Consider the following 1732-nt stretch of genomic DNA (forward strand, 5'->3'; position numbering starts at 1 on the left):
CAACATTTACTAACTCAACAGATGGGTTTTTTAAATGAGGGATGTAATTTTACTTGCAATTTACTGCTTATATATTCAACTGGGGCTTTAAAAAAATAATTTTAGAATACACAAAGACCGAAATTAAACCATTCTCAACATTTTTCCAAGACTATTTGCTAACTGACTTGTTTTTTCTACATGAGCTTTAAACATGTCTACCACAGGTAGCATACAAAAGTAATTACATGCAACTATAAAACCTACCAAGTAAACTCCAAATGGAACTACTGCTTTTTTTTTCTCTTATAAGAATCATTACTGTGAACTCGAACTCGGTGATACACAGACGATGCAATTTTCATGCTTTCTTTCTTTGTAGATGTTTTCTCTCTCGTTTCAGGTTTCCAAAGTAATAATTGTGCATCTTCCCCTCCAGTTAGCAAAGAATCATCCTGCATATTCCAACAGAAAGAACGGACTGTAGCAGCATGCCCCCCCTGAAGGCTGGTGACATGGTTCAGCCCTGATGTAGTACAGCTCATTAAGTGAATCTTCCCTGTGTTTGTTCCTCCAACAACAAACAATTGGTCCATCTTTTCATGATATAGGCCACCAATCAAATAATCCAAAATACCTTCTTTCATATCAATTTCTTCTCTAACATTCTGAATGTTCAAACACGTAACAGGTTCATCAGTATCTAGATGATTAAGATCCCACCAACAAAATCCTTCATCATGTGTCATGCAGTAAATCTGTTTATAATCTTTCCCAGACCAACCAATATAGCTTACTGATGAAACTGAGTTACAAGTTGTAACTAGTGCATCGTCTTCATTCTCAGCACTAATATCAAATACATTTACCAGGCCATCAGTAGAACCTGACACTACCATATTAGGGTTGCTGGGATGGAAACATACTTGCGTGATATCATCACTATGTGTCTCTGAATATGCACCAAGTGGGTCTCTAGTAGTAGACAAATTCTGAGAATTAATTCTTGCATCCCAAAATATCAACAATGCGTCATCGCCAACTTTTTCTGTACCAGCACAAATGACATGATCATTAGAGTTTATATCAAAACTGATAAAAATATTGGATGGGTAACCCTTGAACAGCTGGACAGGTTTTTCACTGGCTAATCGAGCATCCCAACATTTTACAGTGCCATCAGTACATGATGAATATACACTGTCACAAGAATTTGCAAATCTGACCCCATTAAGAAGTCCAGGACGTCCACTAAATTCTCGTAGAATATTTAACCTTTCTTTATCATATATTCGGATTGATCCATTAGAACATAAAACAGCAACCAAGCTTCCTTTCCCTGCTTTTACAGTCTTTGATGTGTCTATGCCAAGCAGATAAGTAGGTTCTTTAGTTCCCGAAGAACGTTTAACAATGTTCAGATTAGCAAATTGTTCCTCAATCTTCTCCATATCAGGAGTGGCATCCAGGGGTAGTAAAAATCTGAAATGAAAGTACAATAATTAAAATTAAAAGAAAAAATAGTCATGTCTTAATCCTTGGAAACTATGATAAAGGGGATTGCAGTTGCAGGTAGAATTAAAGTTGCTAAACATCTGACCTTAAAAGAGGGAGATTATTCTGGGTTATCTAGGTGGGCCCAATATAATCACAAGTGTTTAAAAATGGAAAAGGTAGCCAGAGCACAAGATTCAAAACACAAGATTCCATTACTATGGAAGAAGGCACAGAGAAATACAAGAAGGCACAGAGA

At 36.5% G+C, this 1732-nt stretch overlaps 1 protein-coding gene across 1 annotated transcript; it reads right to left on the minus strand.

Moving 5' to 3' along the window:
- Positions 1-235: 235 nt before the first annotated feature.
- WDR89 (WD repeat domain 89) lies at positions 236-1454 on the minus strand. The gene has a single exon (XM_084239559.1). It carries the CDS (start codon positions 1428-1430, stop codon positions 267-269), a length of 1164 nt encoding a protein of 387 aa, XP_084095685.1. The 5' UTR covers positions 1431-1454; the 3' UTR covers positions 236-266.
- Positions 1455-1732: the final 278 nt, after the last annotated feature.

The sequence above is a fragment of the Talpa europaea genome, assembly GCF_964194135.1.
Source record: "Talpa europaea genome assembly, chromosome: 8".
Classification (NCBI taxonomy): Eukaryota; Metazoa; Chordata; class Mammalia; order Eulipotyphla; family Talpidae; genus Talpa; species Talpa europaea.

What these genes read in the sequence shown, in the direction of transcription:
- WDR89 (XM_084239559.1), bottom strand. Translation starts at nt 1,430, where the DNA reads ATGGAGAAGATTGAGGAACAATTTGCTAATCTGAACATTGTTAAACGT.